The following is a 24,293-nucleotide window of genomic DNA, read 5'->3' as shown; positions in this document are numbered from 1 at the left end:
AAAAAAAAAAAAAAAAAAAAAAAAAAAAAAAAAAAAAAAAGTTAAGTAATTTTCCCAAGGACACATGAGCACGAACATCAGAACTAGAATGAGAGGCCCGGCAATCTCTTTCTGCGCTTTGGCTCTTAATGTTTACGTAGAATATTAATAAGTGTTTGTTGATAAAGTCATTGAAATAACAAACCAGGAGCAAATTCTTTCAATTAGTGACATAAAATAAAATCATGTTATTCTTGGATGGTATGTTGACTTTCCCCATGTATATTTTAAAGGCTGTTTGACAATCTCACCTTTTGCTTTTTGTTCTGGATCCTCTGTTTTTCTATTTGTTTCTGAAAATTAAAGACAAAACATAGTAAGTACTATGCAAATCATTCAGTATCTCAAAATATATGACAATATTTAAATGAATTCAATAAGTATAATTAAATAAACATATATTCTGAGCAAACAATCCAATTTTCCTAAATCTGGAATTCATTACACATGAAATTCATTAGAAAATATCAAGATTTGGGCTGGGTGCAGTGGCTCATGCCTGTAATCTTAGCACTTTGGGAGGCTGAGGTGGGTGGATCACAAGGTCAAGAGTTTGAGACCAGCCTGACCAACATGGTGAAACCCCTTCTCTACTAAAAATACACACACACACACACACACACACACACACACACACACACACAAAATTAGCCAGACATGGTGGCATGTACCTGTAATCTCAGCTACTTAGAAGGCTGAGACAAAAGAATCGCTTGAACCTGGGAGGTGGAGGTTCCAGTGAGCCAAAATCATGCCATTGCACTCCAGCCTGGGCAACAGAGCAAGACTCCGTTTAAAAAAAAAAAATAGAAAGTATCAAGATTTGGGCATATTTCAATTACTTATACATAAGTCACCAAGCACTGACAAGGTAGACAGGTATCAGGCGCCAGGCTAAGTACTCCTTGTCTATAAGATAAGAGAGTTGGAGTGAGTGATGTACATCAACTCTAAGTGTCTCTATGGTACAAAGACATGTGGGTGGGGAGAAGCCATCATTAAAGCTTGTTCAATATTTTTATTGTCTCTTAAAATCAGAAAACTACTTTAATAAGTGACATCATGTGATTTAAAGGAATGCAGCATGTCACACTGCTTGGAATATTAGTATGCTACTCTAAGAACTTTACACATACACAGATGACCCATTGTGGGAGCTGGTGTTGAAGCCCAGGTGGGAAGCCAAAGATGAACCCAAGAGTCCACCTGTGTCAGATGCACTAAGCAAATCACAGTGTCTTTCCCACAGATAGAATTACCGAGAACAATAACACCCACCAAGAGCCTAGACTAGCCAAAGAACATCCACCCCTCACAGTGAAAACAGCAGCATATGAGCTGACCATGTGTTTTTAACCTCATTTCTGCACCTATAACTTCACATTAGGACTACCATGTAATGTAAATTACGATCTAGTTAATTTTCAAGGTCGATCACCTGATTACAGCCTTAGTAGGAACTTACCTATTCTTTGGGTATTTCTAGGAACACGGGCATATGCACATGGGCTGGTGTGGGAACAAGGCAGTTTGGGAGATTGATTTAAAAAATCCGACTCTGTCCTCTCCCACAGAAGCTGCAAGAGGATGTCGATGAGATCAGGGATGCAGTCAAGGGAACACTGACACAAACCAATTTGTTGGTCTCAAGTTTCCCATATTCATTCATATAAAACATTTCAATTTGGGAAGATGAAAAGTAAATCTGAGGCTTGTTTTAATGCAGGGAAAGGCTTTTTAATAAGTCAAGTGGTTTTGCTCCTTTGAGTCGCTAGAGAAGAGGAAGAAAGGGGAACTAGCTTTGAAATACAGTGTGCCACATCACTTATGGATTCTCTTGTTTGCTCACACCCTGTGGAGAACGTCTTACCGCCTTCTTCGTACATAGGAGAAAACAGACGGTTAAGAAATTAAAGTGCCCAAAGCTATCAAGGCCAGCAGTTTACATAATTCCAAAGCATACGTTCTTTCCATCGAAACACTGTGTACCTTTCTTGAAAGAGAAATGAGGAGAGGTGCCAGTCTTGACTTTTGGAGTTGGTTTTATAAAGTTGACAGCACATACCTCTGGGCAGTGCTGCAAGAATAATGCAAGTTTTTTTTTTTTTTTAAGGACTTGTAGCTCTTGGCAGAATGTTCTAGAATTCCTGATCTTTTTAACTGTAACCTCCTCATTATAAAGTTAGGTAGCTGAACTAGACCATTCAATACCATTCATTCAGCAAATATTAACTGAGCACCTAATAATGTCTGCCTGGCACCTTGTAGTCATCTGAGATACAACAATGAAGAAAAGCATCAAAAATCCCAGTCTTGACAGAGCTCCTTCTGGGGGATCAGCAGTACCTGCAGGAACACTGCAGCCCTCCACATCCCCTAGTCACTGTAAATGGCTGATGTGATTAGAAAAATCAAGTGTAAAATGCAAGTTCCTAACAGGGCTAGATAGAACAGGTGGGCGCTGGTCATGAAAAGGAGTTTAGGGGTCTCCACAGATCTTCCCACTCTTGGGAGGGAAATAAGAAAGGAGGAGTGGGGTTTGAACTGGTCACATTCTAAACAGAAGTGGAAGGTGTTGATCCCGATGTGGGAGGGCCCTGGCCAGGTCTCTCCTGTCCTCCCAGGAACGTGGTGAGTGTGGTTGGACAAGGGCCCAGAAACAAGGACCATCATCTTTCTTCCACTCCTCATGCTGTATCTAAAAGGAGGTGGCATTCTGACCTAAGGCCTCACCCAGACCATTGCATGCCCCAAGGCAAAAGACCTCATATTCTCATTCTTGTCCTCCTCTGTCCCTTACCTCACATCACAAGCTGAGTTCTGAGACTCATTTTGGATACGGAGAAAATGTGCAAAGGATACGGTTTAGGTGCTACGATTTTTAGTGCTTAAATTTAGCTTAGGTAAAGGAACTTTCTACGAGATTCAGCTTACCTCACCAGCATTCTGCACAGGTAATAATGAAGTGCTACTTTCCTTTATTCTCTGGGAGGTTTCATATGAACCTCACTGTGCCAAAGAGGAAAATGACTTGAGCATGCATTGAACATGACTGCCTTGAACATGCAGGCATTGTTCTTAGCACTTAACACAGACTATCCCATTTAAACTTCGCATCAGTCATAGGAGGTAGTTACAATTCTACAAATAAGGCAACTGAGGCATAGAGAGGCTAAGGAAGCTTGTCCAGGGTTAAAAAACAAGCAAAACCAATTTCAGAGACTATGCTCCATAAAACACTACTTTAATCACACTCTAAATCCCAGTAATGGGCAATTCATTAACTAAAGGAAGCTATATGCTCAGCCCACCCCTGAAAATTACAAAAGTACAAGCTCACATGTAACTCATATTTAGTGTTTAAATATTTGTATTCAGAAAAAAGATGTTACACTACTTTTTACCTGTCTTACTTTTTTCTCCTTTAAATATTACTTTATCAGAACAATAAAAGCCTTACTAAAAAGAATGAGATATTGATCTTTAAAAATTGTCATACAACCACTAAAGCAAATACTTTTGTGGATTCAGATATACCGTACTCCATCATGTTCCAGCCACTGTGCTAACCTGCCGGCTGAGCAGTTCTGGCTGGAGTCAGCATATGTTCAAAGCAAATTTCCACCCAGGCCTGTTCATCCCTCTGAGTCCATTACCACATGGGCATCTGTTCGCTCCCTGCCCTGGGACATGAGACTCTGCTCTCGCCCTGAGCACCCACACTGACCAGTCCTCGAGTGAAAGCTTTCCAGTCTCCTTTTCTCTCTACTAGCACTTCCGTAGCTCATGCTGTATAACATCACCTATTACTAGTTAGTTGCCTAACTGTCTTCCTGCCCACGCTTTGGCCTCCCTCCAATTGCTTCCACCTCTCACCAGCTACCCGAGAGTTGCTCTGGATACTGGCATGTCATCACGGGCCAGCAGGTGCCCCGCCTCACTGACATTGGCTTTGCTCACCTGCAGGTGGGAGTAATACTTACTGCTGAGAAAACTTAGCTCCCTGATAGGTATGCGCAGTACTCAGCAGAGTGGGTGCATTCAATAAAAGTGGGTCTGCTTACCATTAGTGTTTATTTTTGTTGTTTCTTCTGGACATGCTGAAGCTGAAAGCAACCTGTTCTAGAACCCCAGCAGCTTCTTCCTTATTTAGTTCTCCTTTTCTGTCCAGAGAATGAAGACTGGAAATGGAAAAGCTCTTCATCCACTCACGATGAATTAAATATCCTCCCAGTTTTAAGTCATGTATAAAAGGTGGGGCAGTAGTTCTACTTTCAGTCTTTTGAGGAACCTCCCAGTGGCTATACTAATTTACACTCCCACTAACAGTGCACGAGAGTTCCCCCTTCTCCACATGCTCACCAGCATTCATTACTGCCTATCTTTTGGATAAAAGTCATTTTAACTAGGATGAGATGATATCTTAAAGTAGTTTTGATTTGCATTTCCAATGATCAAGGATGTTAAATACTTTTCCATATACCTGTTTGCCATTTTTATGTCTTCTTTAGAGAATTCAGATCTCTTGCCTATTATAAAAATCAGATTATCAGATTTTTCCCTATGGAGTTGTCTGAGCTCCTTACATGTTCTGGTTATTAATCCCCTGACAGATGGGTAGTTTGCAAATATTTTGACTTATTCTGCGGTTTATCACTTCACTTTGTTGTTTCCTTTGCTGTGCAGAAGCTTTGTAACTTAATGTGATCCCATATTAATGTTATTGCTTTGGTTTCCTGTGCTTTTGGGGTATTACTCAAGAAATCTTTGCCTAGACCAGTGATCTGGACATTTCCTCAATGTTTTCTCTCAGTAATCCCACTGCCAGGTATATATCCAAAAGAAAAGAAATCAGTATATTGAAGAAATATCTGTACTACCATGTTTATTACAGCACTACTTACAATAGCCAAGCTTTGAAATCAAGTCAAGTGTCTGTCAACAGATGAATGAAGAAAATGTGGTACATATATAATGGAGTACTATTCAGCCACAAAAAAGAATGAGATCCTGTCATTTCCAACAACATGGATGGAACTAGAAGTCATTACATTAAGTGAGATAAGCCAGGCACAGAAAGACAAACATGACATGTTCTCACTAATTTGTGGGTGCTAAAAATTAGAACAATTGAACTCATGGAGACAGAGGGAAGAAGGATGGTTACCAGAGTCTGGGAAGGGTAGTGGGAAGAGAGGGAGGCAGGAAGTGAAGACGGTTAATGAATACAAAAATATAGTTAGATACAATGAATAAGATCCAGTATTTTATAGCACAACAGGGTTACTATAGTCAACAATTATTTATTATACATTTTGTATGCCTATATTGAAATATCTCATGTAGTCAAATTTACACATCTACTATGCTCCCATAAAAATTAAAAATTAGGGGAAAAAAGGTGGAGCAGGCTGTCCAGGGAATAATCAAAACTTCTAGGTGAAGGACAAAACCTACAAAGGATGGGTGCAGGAGCTATTTAATTTTAATCTTGCCCCCTGGCAATGTAACATGATAGTAAATGTTAAATAAGCATTATCTGTTAGAAATACATTAACTGGCTGAAGGTATTCCTCAGTGATTTTAGTTACCAAAAATGCTATAATCTCTTAAAATACCAGTAAGGACAAAATGAACTGACTTTATTATGTAACAAATTAAAAACACCTTATATTTCAAAAATAATGACAATACCGAGAATTCTTCTGTATTTTATTGCACTCCACATCTAATAGAAGACATTTACATTATTTTTAGAAAATCCATTGATTTTGCACAATGGTACATATTTGTAAAGACAAGGCTCATTAATTCAGATATTTGGAATGAAAAAATATTTAAAGTTAACCACAGCATAATGAATCCTCAATGTCCAGAGTTCTACAAAAATCCAGTAAAACTTATTTTACTCATTCATCAGTTCTATGTCACTCCTATGTTTCCCTAAAAAAATATGGCTTTATAAAAAGTAGTGTTCTAAAGTCACAAAATGAAGAGCTTTCTTATAATTTGAGTATCACCTCTGTATCACCAATATCACAGCTTTAGAAAATTATTGCTTTTCTTATTATCTTATTATTTCAGGCTTCATTATACATTGAGTACCCATGCAGAACTCACTACATAGTATAATAACTATTATCTATAGTGATAAAAATATAGAAATCTCTTTTATTTTAACCCTAAAAGCAGGGGGGAAAAGTCACCTTATCTTAATGTTAACAAAATCAAGAGCTACACCTAATGTATCAATCAAACCACTTTTTATGGCTTTGCTTATAGCTGCTCATGGTCCTTTCAAAATGACGTGGTAGCTACCTTCTTTTCTGACAAAGGATTATTTTCAACACAGTAATTATTTCTGAGCCCAAAATAAACCACATTAAATATAGAAGAAAGTCTTCAGTGTAGAAAGAAAAAGGCTCATCACTGTGAAATAGCAGCAGGCATCGGGCTCTGTGAGCTTTTCACACATCCTCAATCAACCCAACTCGAGGCATTACTGAGATCATCTAGTAAAAGCACTGAGCGGTATCTAGTGCTGCAGGGGCATTGCTTAATTAGCCAAAGGTAGAATAATTTTTAAGTTATGCACCACTAATTTATACAGATTTTCTAAAATTTAAACAAATGCTGAAGAGACTATAGCTATTATATGATCAATCTGAGATGCCAACAAAGCATTTTTGCAGATAATAGTAGGCCATTCTTTTTCCTTGTGTCTTAACAAGGAATTTCAGCTTTCCTCTCTCATTTAAAAAAATAAATAAATGATAATTTAAAACTTTCATTGAAATATTAATTTTTTCTAATTAATCAGCTAAAAGCTACAAAAATTTCACAACTGGAGTGTTAATCTGAATACTTGAAGCTAATGAAGAAATTTTTGATATGAGTATCAGTGCAGATATATACAACTCAAATCTTCACAGCTAATGATGATCTCTGTTAGTGTTCTTAAGAGTGCTGACACAAAGTGCCGTTAATAGTTTTTAAATTATGTTTAACACAGATTATACAAGCTAGTCCAACAGTTAGTGCTAATCGCCAATAATATATGAAAACCTGCCAACACAATTGCTGCTACATCATCAATATAATTATTACTACTGTCTGAAAAGCACACATAAATTCAGGTAAGACTAAAAGCTGTGTCACAAAAAGAAAAAAGAAATCCAATGGATCCACTAATGCTATCAAAAGGGACATGCAGGAATGTAACATTACGTTTTTTAGAAACATGTGTTTCTAAAAAGAAAAAAAAATACACTAAAATGCCAGTGGACTATAATTCATTAAAAACATCTTTAGTGTTCCTTCCCAAAGATCTTGATCTGCTCAGTAATTGCTTCACAAGATCTATCACAGCCATCTTTTGGAGCGTATGGTTAGGCTGGTCCTCCTGTGGTGGTAGGGGCAGTCTTTTTGAAGCTTTAAGTATCTGCAAAAATAAGGGGAAATCTAAATTAAAGGACCAACCAGACACAGACTGTGAAACTGCTTCATTTTCATTCTACTTTTTAAAAAACTCACCAACAAAGCAATAGTTGTTTTTGGTGTTTGTTTTTAAGGACAACTTGGTAACAGAATAGTCAACTACCCCTGGGGATGACTTGCAACGCTGCTGATGAAAACTGAAGTTCTTTAGAGCACTTGAGAATTACAACTGAACTGAATAATCTCAACATTTTAAGAAACACAGCATTAAATTTCTTTCTCCAATATTTTCACTCTATTAAAAAGAAAGCGAAATCTAGTATGGTATTTGAAAAACAAACACAAGAAGCAGTTTCAAGGATCAAATGGACACTATAAGCTGCATTTAAAATATATTACTTTAAAAGTTAAATTTAAAATATATTGATAACATAAATGGTTGACAATAGAAGCATATAAGTTTTTTTTTTTTTTAATTTATACTGTCAGTTCTAGGGTACATGTGCAGAATGTGCTGGTTTGTTACATATTCCACGTGCCATGGTGGTTTGCTGCATCCATCATTCCATCATCTACATTAGGTATTTCTCCTAATGCTATCTCTCCCCTATTCCCCCACCCCCTGCTATCCCTGTCCTAGTTCCCCCATCCCCCGACAGGCCCCAGTGTGTGATGTTCCCCTCCCTGTGTCCATGCGTTTTCATTGCCTAACGCCCACTTATGAGTGAGAACATGGGGTGTTTGGTTTTCTGTTCTTGTGTTAGTTTGCTGAGAATGATGGTTTCCAGAAAAGCATATAAGTATTTTAAAAGAAGTAAAATTCATTCCTATCCAACTTCTTACTTTTTTTTTCATTCTAAACTTTATTATCGGATTTGTTTTACTGCTGCAGCACTGCATTTGTGTTACAATTAAAGTAGAAAAGGAGCTGGTGCACAGAAAGGCCCTGCAAAACCTTGATATGACTTCTGAAGCTGGATCCCAATATTTCCTTTCTTCCTCCCTCCCTTCCTACCAATTTCTATCTATCTATCTATCTATTTGCAGCCAAAACTTTTTATATAAACAGAATTGTTTGGTGGAACAACTAGACATTTTATGTATACCTTTACATATCCAACACAGATAAATGCTTATATTCCCCCAGAAAGACAGTACAAAAATATTTATAGCAGCTTTCTTCATAGTCAACAACTGAGAGAAAAAAAAAAAACCCACTGTGTCCATCAACAGTAGGGTGGATTAAACTGCAGGTAACAGTTATGAATAAGAGCAAATGACTGCACTTAACAAGGTGGATGAAACTCACAAGATGTTGAACAGAAACAAGTCACAAAAACAAACGTGTGTGTTTACGGATCTATTAAATTCAAGAGCAGACAAAACTAATCTACAATGATGCTGGTCACGAGAGTGGTTACCTCTGGTTGGGGTATTACTGAGAGGTAGGAAGCGGGAGACGCTTCTGGAGTGCTAAAAGCTTTACATCTTTTTAACTTGCTCTGGAGTAACGGGTACGAGTATATACATATGGAAAAGTTCAACACTTGAGTACTTCCCCACGTGTAAATTAAACCCCAACAGAAAACATTTTTTAAAATGAATTTTACATTCTTTAGCATCCAACAATTTTCTGGACTTGGATTTGAGAGGAAGATACATTTTAGAAGTACCCTGGGAAAATGGAAAATTGTTCAAAGTATAACAATGAGTATTCATAAAAAGGCAAATAAATGAAACGTTCTACCGCAGTTTTGAACAATTCAAATAAATGTCTGAAGACCATTCAGAAGTGGTTCATTAAGGTGCAAACCCACCATCTCCAAAACCAGCCTGTCATCTCTTCTGCTTCTCTCCATTTCCTCCTGCCTTCTCTACCACCATTAACGCTTTGCCATTCATTCACAAGGACTCAGGCCAGAAATGTAGGAACCTGGACTCCTCTCTCTCTCCCATCAAATTATTTCCAATTCCAGTTTCCATGAAGTCAAGCACCTTTCCATTCATTCTATGCAGCCAAGCTCCCACCACTTTTGGCTTAGCCTACGGTAGCTGCCCCTTACTAGTCTAAACCTCCTTGCTAGACTCTTTTCAAATTGAGATTCAATCATGTAACTCCTCTACCTGGATTTTTTTCAGTGGCTTCTGTCATTTTTAGGCACAGACCTAAACTTTGAGACAGGGTCTCACTCTGTCACCCAGGCTAAAGCACAGTGGTGCAATTATAGCTTACTGCAGCTTCGACCTCCTGGACTCAAAGGATCCTTCCACCTCAGCCTACTGAGTAGCTGAGACTACAGGCACATGGCACCAAGCCTGGCTAATTTTATTTTATTTTTTTGTAGATTTGGGGTTACCCAGGCTGGTCTCAAACTCCTGAGCTCAAGCAATCCTCCCACCTCTGCATCCCAAAGCGCTGGCATTACAGGTGTGAACCACTGTGCCCAGCAGATCAAAACTTTCAAATATAGTATATAAGATCCTCTGAGAAGAGACACTTGCCTACTTTTCACCCGACTGGCAGGGTGTCATGGCCTTTGTGCTTTGTAAGCTCTAGCTTCCTCTGTTGTCCTCCTGCCAGCTCCTGGAGCTCTTATCGGTATCTCAAAACAGCTAAAACTAGCACAAGGACATCTGGGAGGCTAACCTCATTCTCTATCCCATCCCTCTGAAGCTGGGTGAGTTATATCTCCTTCTGTATGTTGCTGTGTACAGGTCTGAGACATTAATTGTACTTATTTTACTCCACTGTGTATCCACAGGATTGTGAACCAAGCCAGCACAACATTGTCAATCATGTATCTGCACTAGCCAGCACAGAGCCTATACCACAGCAGTTGCTCGCTCTCGCTCTCTCTCTCATATATATATATATATATATATATATATATATATATATATAATGGAACATTAGCTGCTAAGAATATAAAGTCAATTTCTACTCTTGCCTCAGACCTCTGGTGCTGCTATCCTAAAACTGGTTATAGGCCTCATGGATAAATGTTTAAAAATGCTGGGTGATGGGGAGGCCTGAGTGAAAGGTCTGGATGGATGCAATAGAGTGAACCCATTACCACAGCTACAATACTCAGCGGCGGATGAGCTGCAAGTGGTATCTCCATTTTCAAAGGAGGAGTGGCAGAATTGCCCAGAAACCATGATGTTCACATATTTCCATTCTGAATAACATGATTACACAAAACATAAACTAACTTTTTACAATTCTTTTCTGGCATGGTATAACAGAAAAATAGTTAATAGACTCAGTCATATGATCTAACATACTGTTTGAGAGAAAATTTTACTCCAATGAGCTTTCATAAGTAATTCCTTTATAAGTCTTTCCATTTGTGTTGTATATATTTATGCTGTCATATTGCTACAAATATGTTGTATGATTTCAAGTAAAAAATATGAGTTTGAGGAGAAAGGTGAAAATCTGCTAATGGATGAGAAATTCCAAAATCAATCTTAAAAACCTAATATTCAAATCGATTGGCCTGTAAAACCAGAAAAATCAAATCTTAGGCTTGAGCTTCCACATGCTCACCAAGAATCCACCTGCACCAGCACTTATAAATTTATAAATATGCAAGAAAGAAGGCAAGATGCCTTCAGAGTAGGACTTAAGACTTATAGAAAATAAGAAAACCAAGTGCAATGGTTAAAAATACAGTTACATGTCACGTAGCAATGTTTGGATAGACCAAATATACGATGGTGGTCCCATTCGATAATGAAAAGCCCTATTGCCTGGCTACATCTTAGTTTTCATAACATCCTACCACAACATATTACTCATGTGTGTGTGGTGATGCTGGTGTAAACAAATCTATTGCACTGCCAGTTGTATCAAAGCATAGCCTATACAATTATGCACAATACGTAATACATGACAACGATAATAAAGGACTATGTTTTTGGTTTTACTCTTCTAATACTCTTACGGTTCTTTTAGACTACACTCTTGTTTAAAAAAATGTTAAATGTAAAACAGTCTCAGGCAGGTCCTTCTGGAGGTATTCCAGAAGAAGTCATTGTTATCACAGGAGACGACAGCTCTATGCCTCTTATTACACATGAAGGCCTTTCAGTGGGACAAGACATGGAGGTGGAAGACAGTGAGATTGATAATCCTGACCCTGTGCAGGCCTAGGCTGATATATCTGTTTATGTCTTAGTTTTTAATGAAAAAGTTGAAATAGTTAAAAAATAAAATAAAAAATGCTTATAAAATAAGGATATAAAAATATTTTTATATGGCTGTATGATATGTTTGTGTTTTAAACTAATTTTTAGTAGCAAATCATCAAAAAGATTTTTAAAATTAGGTTTACAAAGTTAAAAAGTTACAGTAAGCCAAGGTTAACTTATTATTAAAGAAAAAATTTAATAAATTTAGTGTAGTTCAAGTATACAGTGTTTGTAGTCTACAGTAGGGTACAATAAGGTCCTAGGCTTTCACATTCACTCACCACTCACTTGCTGACTCACCCAGAGCAAATTCCAGGCCTGTATGCTCTACCCATGAAGTGTCCTATACAATAGGTATATCTTTTAATTTAACCTTTTATACCGTATTTTTTTTTTACCATACTTTGTCTATTTTTAGACATGTTTTCATACACAAATACTTACCATTGCATTATAACTGCATACAGCATTCATGTAACATGCTGTACAGGTTTGTGGTCTAGAAGCAATATGCTGTATCGTACAGCCTAGAAGTATAGTAGGCTACTCTATGACGTTCATACAAAAACAAAATCACCTAATGACACAGAATCAGTCTGCATCCCTGCCATTAAATGACACATGACTGTATTGCTGACTCTCAGCCTTACATCCTCTTCTGGCAAGGTCAAATTATAACAACATAGTGGATCACTCAAATTTTTGATACCAAGTTATAGGTTACAACTTCTCTATCAGGTCTTTCAGAATTTAGCTTCTCTTAATCATGTTTGGAGGTTCTAGTGGGGAACGCAGCTACTCATATACCCTTGACTGAAGACCTGTCCTATCGGGGATGGTCATCCTCTTCAACCAAGCCAAGCATGCAGCTTTGGGAGGGACGCTCATGGAATGGTGAGGGAGGAAGGGGACACCTGCCTAGTTGGCCAGTTCAACCAAATCAACCCTGGTGATCAATGGGGTGACAGGTCTCACAGCCTGATCGTCCTCACATCCAGAGTTTAGCTTCTCGATCTACCTCTAAGATCAGGCTATTTAATTACTAAGCAATAGTCATAGCCACCACTTACTGGGAGTTTATGTCGGTAACTACGCATATTAACCAAATCTTCACTTGTATATGCTTTGGTTCTTAAATATCTAAAAAAGCACCTTATTCCACCACCTCAGACACTTGGTGTTTCAAATTTACATTCCAAATAAACTATTGGGTTCAGTTATAAATTGTGAAAATAAAAGTATAGAAGTTTTTGGTCTGAAAAATGTTATCTTCCCTATCTTTACAAAAACTAGATCAATATTTTAAAATATGAACTATAACCAGAAATATATTAATGTTGTTGAAACATTATTTTAGGAATATAAAATAATTTTCTTAAAGGCATGGAATAGTAATCAAAATGCTAATTCTGTAACTGGTCCTGCCTCTTCCATAGAAACAGAGATCTCTGTGAAGCATCATTTAAAAACGAAAAGGAAACCAGCAGAACCAGGACATACATATCAGCTGCCCTTGCCCTGTCCAAGTTTTTTAAACACAAATACATACTGCCTAGTAGTCATCATGTAAAAGGTCAATTTCTCCATCGACTCCTTTTCTCATCCATATTATAATACTAACAATTCCATTCTCTTAATCAAATATTTGTTTCTGCATATTATTATTATTAATATACATGGCAAGACAACTATCAAAACCTAAGGCATTCCATATATAACTAAATATATTCTTCAATTATTTTATCCTTTTTTATTATTAAAGAAAGAAATTTGAAATTTAGTATTTATTAAATTTCGGCAGGCACAATTATTTCTACCAAAATCATTACAGGAATGCACATCACTGCTACAAAATTCATGTTAAAATGTAGAAAATACAAGTAAAGGTTGAACAAATAAATATGACACAAAAATAAAATGCAGAAATGAGAAGAAATACACTTGGGAAAGAGGCAGGATTTTCCAAATCCTCTTTGATAGAACATTCTTTCCCACTATGAGAATGGGAGGTTTATAAACTCACTTCTGGTTGCAGAAATAGTTTATGTCATATCTAAAATGCATTTGAAACCATAGGCCTTGGCGGAAATGCTGTTCCCATTCTTTGTATTCAATGCTGACAAGAGAGGTCAGGTGGAGGAAAAGTAGGGAAAAACAGAGAAAAGGGTGTAATGCAATGAGCTAAAAGGAAACACCATGGAGGACTGAAAAGCACTGGGCAGCCTGGACTGCCAAAAAGCACTGAAGACGCTCTCAGGAGAGATGGGGAATGGCGGGGAGGGGGGTGGCGAAAGGAGTAATGTTGCAATTTATCCACTATTCAACCTTCATCCTAAGGCAATTCTGATTCCACATCATCCATCGAATGGCCTGTCAATCAAAGAGGAAAACTGAAAAACACTAACTTCTACTACTACCACCATCTATAAATGGCAAAATCATATGATCATTAACACTCCTCAAATTCTAGATCAGCAACCATTACTTTGGTTAAACTGATCAAAACATAGAAAATTTTAAAAATTAAGGTACAGTTAATCTCTCTCAAAATATTTATCCTTCGTAGATTCATTATAAAGCCTTTGGTAATATTAACAGAATTTATAAAAATAACAAAAGAGGAAAATACAACATATAAAATGTCATACCTGGTGGTACTTCCTGTTGTTCTTCCACAGGAGGAATGCTTACTTCTAAAATAAATTTAAAAAAGTTATAATCTGTTACATATTGCCGATCAGTGTTTAAAATACGCATTGCCAGATTTAAGTAATGATGACACTTTTCATAGACTAAAAAAAAAATTCAATTGAAATTACCATAAAAACATTAGGCTTTTATACTCTCACAAAGAACAATCAGCTACAATGTAGCAAAATGTTGTGTATTTCTCAACAGTTCAGCACAGTAGGTTTTAGAGTACCTGCCTAACTTCAAACTCCATTGCCCAGCAAAGGAGCTATGGACTAAAACCTACGCTTTCACCATAATTTTGCATCAGATTTGCTAACAGAACTGTGGAAAGACACTTAAAGCATCTTGTTTCTTCTTTAATATCAAACACTATTCTTCATAAAGCTGTTTTAGAAAACTAACATTCAAGGTAATATATTCTAAGACTAGTCAAAGATGTGAATGTGAACATTTAATACCTTGTCTTTTTTCTTGGTTTCTTCAATGCAATTACAACTAAAGAGATGGTAGATGTCCCCACTCAATGATTTAAAGACATAATGATCTCATTTGCTCTATGAAATTACATCACATATTAATATCTTCAAACCTAGCAACCCATTTAATGTTACCTTAACCTAGTAATAAGATTACGTCAACATTCCTTTTGGTCCTTACAAACTGTTAACAGCCTTTGGCCAAAAGAAAGAATTTTTAATAGCATTTTCTAAAATATAAAACATTTATGGAGCTATTTTAATCATTTTTTGTCTTGCATTTACTTGATTCTAATTATAAAAGTGACACATGCTCAAACCAGAATATCTGGAAATATTTTACATAAAAGGTAGTTGAAACAGCAACAAAAATCACACCTATTCCCACTAACCACTGTTAGTATCTGGTAATATTTCTTTCTTATAATGGCAGTACAGTGAGTATTGAATAGCTATGTTGTGACTGGCTTTTAGTAGGTTTGCCTGTTTATTCTGTCCTTATTTGGAGACATATTAACACATTATCAACTTTGCCAATGTTTTTCTCAGAATTTCTTTGGTTATTCTAGGCTCAAAATATTGTACATCATAAAGTATTAGTTGCTGCTTTTGTTATTTCCATCACTGATGACTAAGAAAGCCTTATTGGTAGTATTTCAAGTTAAATTTTCATCCAAAGTTATTACAAAAAATATGTATTCAATAAACTCAAATGAAACTTCTTCTGGTATATGATGTAATAACCTGATTTCTAAAAGGAAACAGTGAATTAATTTTATCAGCACAATCTCGGTTACCTATTTACATAGCCTACTTTTTCTTACTTCAGGTCTTTTTGAACCCACTTCATTTCGTATGGCTTTCACTTCCCCTAATTTACTCAAATGGCTTCTGGTAAGATCATCCACAATCTCCATGTGGCCAAATGCAACTGATATTTCTCAGTCCTGAAATTCCTGGGCCACTCAGTAACAGCATGAAACATATTCCCACTTTTCCTTCTCTACTCTTCACTGGTTTTCCCCCTCAAACAATGGCTATTCACCTTCCATCCAACCTCACAATATTGGATTCTTAGAGCTCAGTCCTGGGCATGCCAATCTATCTTCACTCACCTCCAAAATGATCACATCAGTTTCCATGGATTTAATACCATCTCCATGATGATGGCTCCCAAATGTTTATATTCATCTTAGAACTCACCCAACTAGGGCTGGGCACGGTGGCTCACGCCAGTAATCCCAGCACTTTGGGAGGCCAAGGTGGGTGGATCATCGGTCAAGAGATCGAGACCATCCTGGCCAACATGGTGAAACCCTGTCACTACTAAAAATACAAAAAATTAGCTGGGTGTGGTGGCACATGCCTGTAATCCCAGCTATTTGGGAGGCTGAGACAGGAGAATCGCTTGAACCCAGGAGGTGGAGGTTGTGGTGAGCCGAGAATGCGCCATTGCACTCCAGCCTGAGCAACAAGAGCGAAACTCCGTCTCAAAATAAAAAAATTAAAAAAAAAAAAAAAACTCACCCAACTAGTTCAGGATGGCATATCCGACACCCCATTTGACACTTCCACTTGGATATCTCACATAACTCCCAGAGTTAAAATGTCTGATCTGGAGCCTTTTATTTTCTCCCCTAAACCAGTTTCCTCTATAAGGTTGATGCAAAAGCAATTGTGGGTTTAGCTATTACTTTTGCACCAATCTAATCCATTCTATTAATAGTTTTCTTCTCTATAAATGGCCCCATCATCGAATAGTTACTTAAATTAACTAATAAATACTTAAACCAAGTAAACTCTTTATTCCCCATCTTTGCTTCACAACCATCAGAAAGGTCAATTAATTTTAATTCTAAAATATATCTCAGGTTCAACAATTTCCCCTCCATTCCCACTGCCATGATCTTATTTTAGGCTGCCACAATCCTTCCTTGGATTAGTAAACAATAATTTCCTAACAGTGTGGCTCCCTCTGCTTTCATTCTTGCTCCATTAAATCTATTTTCTAACTAGAAGTGAAAGCAATTCACTTTTACATCTAAAAAAAAAAATCAGATTATGCTCTATCTTGTTTAAGAATTTTCATAATTCACATGTACCTAGAATATATTCCAAAACCATAGTAGGCCTTGCAAGGCCCTGACTGATCTGTACCTACCTCTTTTTTGCTTAAGCCAGTTTGAGTTTGGTTTTCTATTATCTGCAACTGAAAGTAACCAGTGACACTGATGGAGAATAACACAAGGGTTTAAATACAGGGCTGATACTTTTGGACAGATCATCCTAATGGCATGTGAAAGATGGATTTGAAGAGGACAAGTACAGAGTCAAGATGTCTAGCTCGCAGGCTACTGCTGTCATCTAGGAAGATGAGAAGGGGCTGAGCCAGATAAGGGGCTATACACAAGCTATAAACAAATGTATTTGAGAAATGTTTAGGGAGTCTATCAACAGGTCTTTGGATTAGTTATAGAGACAGGGAGAGGAGGACTCAAAAATGAGTTCCATGTTTCTGGTCTGGCAATCCAAGTATATATTGAAACAACCAGCCAAGATAAGAGGAGTTAGGAAAAATGAGGGTGGCATGTGTGAGAGACGAGCTCCCCTCACTGTCCATTCAGGCACTGGAGGAGCCCACCCCAGAAGCTGCAGGGTGGGCAGTAGGTGGACAGCTGGGTGTCCCACTGCCCAGGACAGGCAACTCCCTTAGCAGTCTCTGCTACTCTTCTACCAACATATCAAAACAATGAAAAGTATGAGGAAAAAAACCATTTCTAAACCAAGAAAGGTAGAGTCAAATTGCTTACTGTGATGTTAGTTCTTTTCTATAAACCATATGTGGGGTGGGCTGGAGAAAGTTCTTCCCAGTGATTATGGGTTTCCATCTTCTGATTCTCACCAAATAAATGTATAGACTCAGAAATATTCTTCAGAACATTAACATTCCTCATACAGAACTGAGTCACAGAAGGTGGGAAAAAAATCTCAACTCAATTCAGTACACAAGAGCCCACAGCATCTGTACAGGGTCTCTCCCAGCAGCTAAGTGAACACAGAGAGCAGTTTTAGCCTCCCCCATTCCCTCACACCTAACTCCCTCCATTTCAGTCAACTGTACCATTTCATTTTCCATTCTGCCTAACCAAGCTCAAAAGCAGTAACATTTAATCTGAAAGATGACAATCAGCTGCCCCTAAATGAATTTTAAGAGTAATCGTATGAACAAAATTCTTCCTGTTACATGCTTCCCCTGGCAACTTATGGTTGTTAGAGCAGACACCCCCATACCCCCATAACTTCACACCCCCAATGCAGAGTCACCCACGGGTCCCAGTCGTGGGTTGAATATCCTCTTGGTCACTTACAGCTACGGCACCTAGGGCTAGCCAGTCACCTGATCTCACTCCAGCTTCAGGCCTTCATTTGCAAAATAAGTACAAAGGTCTCTGCCCTCCTTCTTTCTCAGTGTCTACTACGAGGAGCAACTGAAATAATATATATGTGAAAGAACTCTGGAAACTGCTAAGAAATATATTTAAATCTAAGTAGTACTGAAGCGTCACTGTTTAACATATGCAATTATTTTTATTTTTCAGAATCATCCCTTCAGTTCCCCCAACCAAAAAAACAAAAAAATTGTTTTGTTTTTCCAGCTGAATCATGACATAAAAGACCCATCTTTCAACCCATCTCTGCCCATAGCTATGCCCTTCTCACCAGATCACCCCTTGGGGGTGGCCACCTGCTCCTACTCAGGGTAGCTCTCCATACCCTCATCAATTGTTTGCTGTTACAGTATATCCTTGTACTTCTCATAATCCTTAATTCCTTTATTTATCACCTGTTTGGCCACTGGAAGGCCAGCCCCAATGAAAACAGGACTCTGTCTTCTTTCCTTTTGTACTCCTAGCTCCTGAGCACTGTATAGACAGCAAGTAGGAAATGCTCGATACACACTGGAATAACCAAACATAATTCTCATATGGAAGGTAAAACCGTTTCCGTAAATTAACTTACCTTCTACAATTATCTTTGAATCTTCTACAGCATTATCCTCAGGGGGAACAGTTACTTCTAAAATAAATAGTAAAATCAGAATTCATTACATGTTGCTGATCAGTGACACATCTTACATTTAACTTGCCTTCACTCAGATTCCTAAATTAACTCATGCCCACTCAGATTGCTAAATCTGACTCTTTTTAAACAGGGTCTTCTGATGGATAATATTTATACTAGAATATTAACTTTCATTTTGATACTCAATTATTTTCTTACTGACTTGAAAATGTCTTGCATTTTTACTACACTCATTCTTTGCTCCACAAGTAAGAGACACAACAAAATACAGGGGGAGCAGAAAACATCTGCTTACAGAAAAAACTTACCTGTGATTTCTACACCTTCATTTTCTGGAGGTTCATATACTACTAAAAAAGAAAAAAAGGAAGATAAATCCTTCAACTTTCATTATAACACAAAAACTGACGACATGCTTCAAGGGCGGAGACAATGCCTTACACATCTTTGAACCTGCACAGTTTAGTCACTGGGAAACAGCCCACTAGAAAGTAGGGTGGAGATAAGTTTGGTCCAGAGTAAAACAGGTCTGGATTCTAATTCCAGGGCAGTCACTTACTACCTTTTAAAATTTTTCTTCACATCTTTGGTGGAGGTTTTGAATTAGCAGAAGCTGTACCCTGCAAATCAACTGGATACTGGTGTTCATGGGCAGATTCCCTGCTTTGTTTAGGAAACAATTCTCAGACCTCTAACCTGGGGCCAAATGTCTCTGCTGCCAGCCCCTGAGAATGAAGGGTTCCCCACCCTAACAAGGGTGCACCGCCCTTGCCTCCCTCATTGGTTGGCATGAGGCTCAGTGCTTCTTCTCTGCTCTGCTGCAAGGAAATCTCATCTCCACGCAGACCTCTCCAGGGCCCAGTGGATCATAGCTTCCTTGGTCAACCTGATCTTCCAAAATACCTCCAATTTTCTGATACACTACAAGCAAACATCCTTCTTTTTCCCAGCATGGTTATAAGTTTATTCTTTCTTATTCATTTAATAAAGAAAAATTATTGAGTGCCTGGTGTCTTTCAGACATTCTCAGTGTTGGGGTACAGCAGGGAACAATGTTTAATGTGTTTGTCCTTTTGCCGGATTTGCAAGAGAAAGGAGCAGTGAATGTGTGCTCACTGTATCACCCTGAGCAGCGTCAGCATTTAAACATGCTCTAGCCTCTACGGACCTAAAAAAGCAACACCACTCTTTCTTAAGCTTGCTTCCCCTCACGCTTTCTTTCTTCCATTGCACAATCTAATTTCTTCAGAGTCATTTACATCTCATGGCTCATCTCTTCCGCTCCTCTCAACTCACTGCCACTTGTCTTCTGGACCCCGACCCTACCCCTGGAAAGCCTCCTGCTGAACCCCCACCCACCGCCAGCACCTCATTTGATCTGATGGACACTCACCTGCCCTCACTGTATTTGGCAACACCATTCTTCTCTAAACACCGTGCCCCTGGACTTCAGGGTGATCATACTCTCCCCTTTGGTCTTTCATTTCTCCCCCTCAATCTTCTTTTTCACTTCATCTTTTTCTTGGCAGTCATTAAATGCTGGCTTTCTTCAAAGTCCAGCCAAAGAACCGCCTCATGTCTCCGTCTATGTGCTCTCCTTGAGCTTGGTCCTGATGTCCATGTAACTACTCTGATGATCCCCACACTCACAATCATGAAGCAGACTTCTCTTCTGAGAGTCAAACACCACCACATGGCTCGTTTGATCTCTCCTCTTGGATGCCTCAGAGAAATCTCACTATCACCACTTATAGAACTGGACTCATGAGCCCCTGCCCTGTTCCCTATCTCCAGTCTCTCCCGTGTTAGGAGAAGAGCACCCGCTGCCATCAGGCTGCACAAGCAGAAGAGTAGGTGTGGCTCTTGGCACCTTGTTGTCTCCCCTCAGCTACACCCATGCATTGAGACCTACCAATTTTACCTTCTAAGTGTTTCTCAACTTTGCCCACTTCTGTCCTCCATCACTACCACCACCCTGGTTTGAACTATCATCTCATCTCTGTCCTATCCATCCACTGAAACAGTTCCAATTAAAGCCACTGGTGAGGCCATAGCAGCGCCAGATCAGGGCAGGTTTTCAGCACTCATCTCACATGGTTCTCAGTAGCACAGGGCACCACTGAACATCCCTTTCTTGAAACTGATCTCCTTTGGTTCCTTATCAGGCAGACAGAGATGTGACGCAGGGAAAGACCCGATTTGGATGATTACAGCCAAGTTAACTGTTCTCCCTGTATTGACTCTTGTCTCTCCAGTCTGTTTGTTGCATGCCAGACTGATCAGTCTTTTCAAAATGCAGATCTGATTTTGCAGTGCTCGAAGGTGAAGAATGAATGTCCGTGGCCTCGCCTACAGGCATCCTCTGAACCCAGCCCATGTCACCACCTCAGCCTTACGCTTGCAAGTTCACGTCAGAGACCTCATATGACTCTCCAGCTGCCTTTCCCCTTGCCTTGTCAATTGCTCCGACCTTCAGCTCAAACTTCAGGAAGGGCTCGCCTCACCCACAAACTAGGTACCTTATTATATATTCTTGTTACCACTGTACTTGTCCTTCCCAGCACTTATCACAACTGGGCATAAAAACTACAATGCTATCACTTGTTTAATTTCTACTCCCCTGCTAAAATATAAGATCCATGAGAACAGGAACCATGTGTGTATTCTTCACTAGGAACTGCTCCAGTGTCCTGTGTTTTGGATAGAAGACACTAAATAGTATAAGAATAAATAAGTCAACTACATGGTAAGACCATACTGTCACTTCCCAGGTTTGTCCAATGTAGCCTTGATGATTCCTGGGTTATCTTTGATGCGGAAGCTGGTTCCTGCTATAATTCTATCAAACTGTATGTTCTGGAGTTTGGGAGTTTAATACAGAATATATTCTATTCTCCCACTGAAATCTCACCCTACTTACAGCTTCATTTACATGACAGTTACTTGGTTTTCCTACTCTGATTACTGAATTTTAGCAAAGGTATTGTTTTAGCATATAGTAAATAATGCTCTGTTCAATTAGATCTATTTGTTTGAAACAGTTTATGTTCTATTATCACAAAGAAATCCAAAGTAGCTTACCCAATCTTGTTGATCCCTTAGGTCATATTTACTGCCTTGTGTTAACATTTTAAATTACTCTTATTATGATATTCTGCCTATGAAAATACATAATACTCTTTGTGCATAAAATCTAATTTCATACTTCTTACAAGTTTGACTTTAAATTCCTCTAGATTTAGTCTGCAAAGTGCATTCCAAATACGTCCTTTATAGTACATTTTTTAAAACATTATAATGATCAGTAGAAATGAGGAAAATATCTCAAATCCCATCATTACACACAACTTGTATTTCTCAATTCCGATTTTCTCTTTCAAATTAAAGATTGGAAAGAAAATCTAAGCGCAATCTCAAGACAAAATTATTCCCCCAGCTTCCCCCCTGCCCCAAATCTTCCCGTGAACACATCAGGTTCAAATTCTTTAACTTTTCATAAAAATTATCAGTACTGAAAGACACAACCTAGGATTGTTCCCACGGCATCACCCATATCCCATTAGAAATAGCCACTATGATGATAAACTTGGTAGCATCTCAAGTCTTAAATCATTATATAAATATGACTCATATTTATAAAAATTCCTAATTTTCAACTGTGATTCACTATGATGACACCACAAATTCCTTGAAAGTAGGGATCCTGTTATTCATATTTGAATTCCAAGCCCTAAAACTATCTAGAACATAGAAAGTCCTCCATATCCACCAGCTCAATTATGATGTATTTCTTCATCTTTCTTGCTTTACATGTAAAGTTATACCTAATTGACTTCTCTCTTCGTACATAATCATCTTTGAGGATAATGGAATAAAAAGGATATATTATTGGCTCTATTACTTCTTAGTCATACATTCTTGGGCAGCTTATTTATAATGTCTGAACCTTATTTCTCTTTTCTGGGAAGCAGGGAAAATAAAATCTACTTCGTGGAGTTCAACACAATAGTCCATGCAATGTTTGGACACAAGAGAAGGGAGGTACAGGCCTAAACTGAATCAGATGCTGCTGATGCCACAAATTTGCCAGAACTGTTTTCTCTATGCTGCCTTTAAGCCTACAACCCAGTGCTTCTTGACATTCCCCAAGGTGACAAATCAGTCACCTTTGAGAGTGGAATTAATTTGTAGAAGCAGCTAAAGTAATTACCTCTGGCTAAAGTAGTTGTTCATGCATACTTCTGTTAAGAGAGAGACAACTATAAATTACTGAGACTGGTTTTCTTGAATGGCTGTAACTGTCTCTAAGGCAACTTGTAAACAATTTAAGAAATTATTTAGGCAATGGCAGAAGCAGTGGAACGGGTAAACAGTCTCCCCACGTAAATTCTTTGAACAATACCATTCATTTGGATGTTTTAAATTGCAATGCTTATAGTTAAAAGCATAATATTCCCTATTTTATAGTCAAACTATAGTTATATTTTAAAACAAGCAGGTGGCTTAAGGTTAGAAATAATTTGCAAACCTTGTTCCTCATAGATTTGGTATGTTGCGTCATCTGAAAAAAAAATAAAAGCAAAATAAGTATTATATGAGTCATTCTATACAACTGTTTAGTTAAAACAAACAAAAAAATCTACTTAATCATAAACATTATTTCTCCAAACATTAATGTTTGCAGAGTCAATAATAAATGCCTCTGCCCAAAAGCAGTTAAAGGGCAGCTAAATTATTTTCATTAAAATTTCTCAAATTGGCATAGAGGAATTTGATACACAAAAGCAGCATTAAAATTTGGCATTCTTTTTTTGTTATGGAGGTGATGTTAGTGGATGAGGTGAAATATGAAAGCCTGATATTCTTACAACTAACTTTGTTATAAAACCAAATGTCATGCATTAGATGTCAAAATTACTTCTTTGGTGCCTTTAAAAGAAAAATCACCATGTAAACACAGCATGTGATTGAAAAACCTAAGGTAATATTTTACATCTAATGAAAATGCTCATGTAATATCTGTATCATGGTGCAATCTTTCATCTTCTACTACTGGTTCACTGGAATCTAAAAAACAAAAACACACCTTTGCCAAACAGGAAAAAACCAAACACCATTATAAGAGACTCATAAATTAAGTATTATCTTCACAACTTTGTCAGAAAGCTATTTTCATTATCATTTCATAAAATTTAAGCTGAATAACATTGCATAATTTGATGTCTAAGTCACAAAGATAGGAAAAAGCAGAACTTGGATTTGTACCCAGCCTGACTTTATAATATATCATACTGCCCCTTCCATTTCCCAATATTCTTTCCAGCACCCAACCTACAAAGACCAAAATCTCAACAGTGGTTTGAAAAATAC

General features: G+C 37.9%; 1 protein-coding gene across 1 annotated transcript in view; it reads right to left on the bottom strand.

Moving 5' to 3' along the window:
- Nucleotides 1-24,293, bottom strand: part of LOC108317225 (aspartyl/asparaginyl beta-hydroxylase) — a 157,542-nt gene that overhangs the window by 117,910 nt on the left and 15,339 nt on the right. The window contains exons 7-12 of the mRNA XM_037745387.1: nucleotides 23,943-23,990; nucleotides 23,452-23,484; nucleotides 19,232-19,273; nucleotides 18,861-18,917; nucleotides 14,319-14,363; nucleotides 291-332 (exon numbers count right to left, since the gene is read on the bottom strand). Coding sequence (XP_037601315.1) covers nucleotides 291-332; nucleotides 14,319-14,363; nucleotides 18,861-18,917; nucleotides 19,232-19,273; nucleotides 23,452-23,484; nucleotides 23,943-23,990 — 267 coding nt within the window. The remainder of the gene's footprint in view (nucleotides 1-290; nucleotides 333-14,318; nucleotides 14,364-18,860; nucleotides 18,918-19,231; nucleotides 19,274-23,451; nucleotides 23,485-23,942; nucleotides 23,991-24,293) is intronic.

The sequence above is a fragment of the Cebus imitator genome, unplaced genomic scaffold (genome assembly GCF_001604975.1).
Source record: "Cebus imitator isolate Cc_AM_T3 unplaced genomic scaffold, Cebus_imitator-1.0 Scaffold199, whole genome shotgun sequence".
Taxonomy (NCBI): Eukaryota; Metazoa; Chordata; class Mammalia; order Primates; family Cebidae; genus Cebus; species Cebus imitator.
Note: the sequence above shows the minus strand (reverse complement) of the source record. Positions and strands in the feature narration are given on the sequence as shown.